This window comes from Acanthamoeba castellanii (genome assembly GCF_000313135.1).
Source record: "Acanthamoeba castellanii str. Neff unplaced genomic scaffold scf7180000084740, whole genome shotgun sequence".
Classification (NCBI taxonomy): Eukaryota; Discosea; order Longamoebia; family Acanthamoebidae; genus Acanthamoeba; species Acanthamoeba castellanii.
Window position 1 is genome coordinate 156,062 of NW_004457372.1, and position 1,985 is coordinate 158,046.

Here is a 1,985-nt window from a genome sequence, read left to right on the forward strand (position 1 = left end):
TCGCGACAGAGGCCAGAGTGAAGTCAGCAAAGCCCACGACGACAGGGCGCAGCAGGAGCGGTGTGCCTTGTAGAGGCCGGCGATGAGGCCCTCCGTGCGCACAATCTCCACGACAGCGCTCACTACGCTCTTGTACCGCCGCAGCTCTGACGTGCGTGCTGGGTCTGCTTGGAACCGCACCTGTTGGCACACACGCACACACACGCACACGCACACGCACACACACACACGCACACACACACACGCACACGACACACGCACACGACACACGCACACGACACACGACACGCACACACGGCGCTCTTGATAGAATCAGTCCAGCGCACTGTGTGTGGCAACAAGGGGTTGGGCTGGGCGCACCTTGAGCACGTCGGTCGGGTTGAACACGGCGGCGGCGATGGCGCCGCTCATCAGTCCGGCCAGAATCTTCTGGCCCAGCGCGATCTCTATGGACGCAGGCACGCCTCAGAATCGAGGCCACTACGCTGCCGCCACACACAGATCATACGACACGACACGACCAACGACACGACACGACACGACACGACACGACACGACCAACGACACGACCAACGACACGAGTGACGGGTACCCTTTTGGCCAGGACCGACGAGGTAGTTGCGGATGGGCTCTGCTCGTCATTAAAGATGAGATAATAATTTGAAAAAACAAATAAAAAGAGAGCATTTACCGTAGAGGCCCATGCGAGCGGAGGAGAAGGTCAGCTCGCGCAGCATTGACACCGAGAGTCTGCCAGGCCAGTGAGTGAGTGAGAGAGAGAGTGAAAGAGTGAGTGAGTGCAAAAATGAAGCAAGTTTGGTTCACCATGGTACCCTTTGAAGAGACCGCGCACGCCCTCGTTGCTGACGATGGTCACCGCTCCCTTCAATATGCCTGTGGTGATGAACAACCCAAATACTATACTATCAGTTCGCTGTGGCCCCACAAGAGAACAGGAGAAGAAGAAGAAGGAGATGAAAGTGCACACTGTGCCAAGGGGGGGCGCGCTACCGTCGTAGGTCTTGGGCGCGCCGGCCTTGGTGAGGGCGTTCTGTGTCTGGAACCGTATCTTGAGCACGTCCAGCGGGCTCACCACTGGCAAGTCGGTCGTCGGTCAGCGTCGTACACCCCAACACCCCAGCCAGTCGGGCAGGCCAGCTTCTTGAGTCAGAGAAGCAGAACAACCAGAAGAAGAAGGTGAGGGGAAGGAGGTACGAATGATGGCGAAGGCGTTGGAGGTGCCCCCCAGCATGCCGCGCAGCCACTTCTTGTCCGTCTCCCTCACCACATTCGTGGTGGTGGCGGCCGCAGGCGCGTTGTGCTGCGTGTGGGCCATGTCCCCCGCAGACACCCTGCGCTCCTTCCGCCTCGCGCAACAAACGTTTGGCCCAAATACAGGGAAAGAAATGACAACAATGAAGTTATGCGAAATATTTGCGGCATGCAGACAAGGCATGACGTCAGCATTCACCGAAATCTGTCGTCCCAGAATTTACGCAGAATAAAAAGTGAGGCCTTCTTCTTCAGAACGAAGAACGCGATGACGAAGAAAAAGTGTCGGGTCCACCAACGCTACCACAAAAGGCCACAAGTGGGACGATCAGCAAAGCACCAAGAACCACCAGAACCGACAGCAGCAAGAGGAGTTGCAGAAGCATCAAGATGCGCAGGCAAGGCGACAAGAGCAAGCACAGGGGCGGATGTTCCGGTCGGTGCGGCATATGCTCGCTTCACCCGGTGTCCAAGTCCAGCTGCAAGGCCAAGGGCGTCAAGCAGGCCCGCAAGCGCAACCTCAAGGCCGCCATCTACGATGAAGACACCTACTAGACCAGTCGCCACGACGACCATCGCCATCCAACATGTCAACATCACCCCTGTGTAGCGACACTTGTAACATTTGTACATTTTTTTATATAGATATGTCAACATCATGTAGGGCCAACTATGTTGGCTGACTTGGCGTCAGATGTCGTTGTAGATGAGGG

The 1,985-nt window shown here is 56.7% G+C and overlaps 2 protein-coding genes across 2 annotated transcripts in view; one reads left to right on the forward strand and one right to left on the reverse strand.

Moving 5' to 3' along the window:
• ACA1_391340 (protein phosphatase 2C domain containing protein) overlaps positions 1–150 on the forward strand; it is a gene marked incomplete at both ends in the record, with an annotated part of 1,492 nt that extends 1,342 nt beyond the window's left edge. The window contains one exon of the mRNA XM_004336731.1: positions 46–150. Within this exon, the coding sequence (XP_004336779.1) occupies positions 46–150 (105 nt within the window). The remainder of the gene's footprint in view (positions 1–45) is intronic.
• Positions 123–1,336, reverse strand: ACA1_391350 (carrier superfamily protein; the record flags this gene model as incomplete). Its single annotated transcript, XM_004336732.1, has 7 exons — positions 123–164; positions 361–446; positions 593–631; positions 692–750; positions 834–894; positions 1,012–1,095; positions 1,216–1,336. The coding sequence occupies 7 exons, from the start codon at positions 1,334–1,336 to the stop codon at positions 123–125; spliced, it is 492 nt and encodes a 163-aa protein (XP_004336780.1).
• Positions 1,337–1,985: the final 649 nt, after the last annotated feature.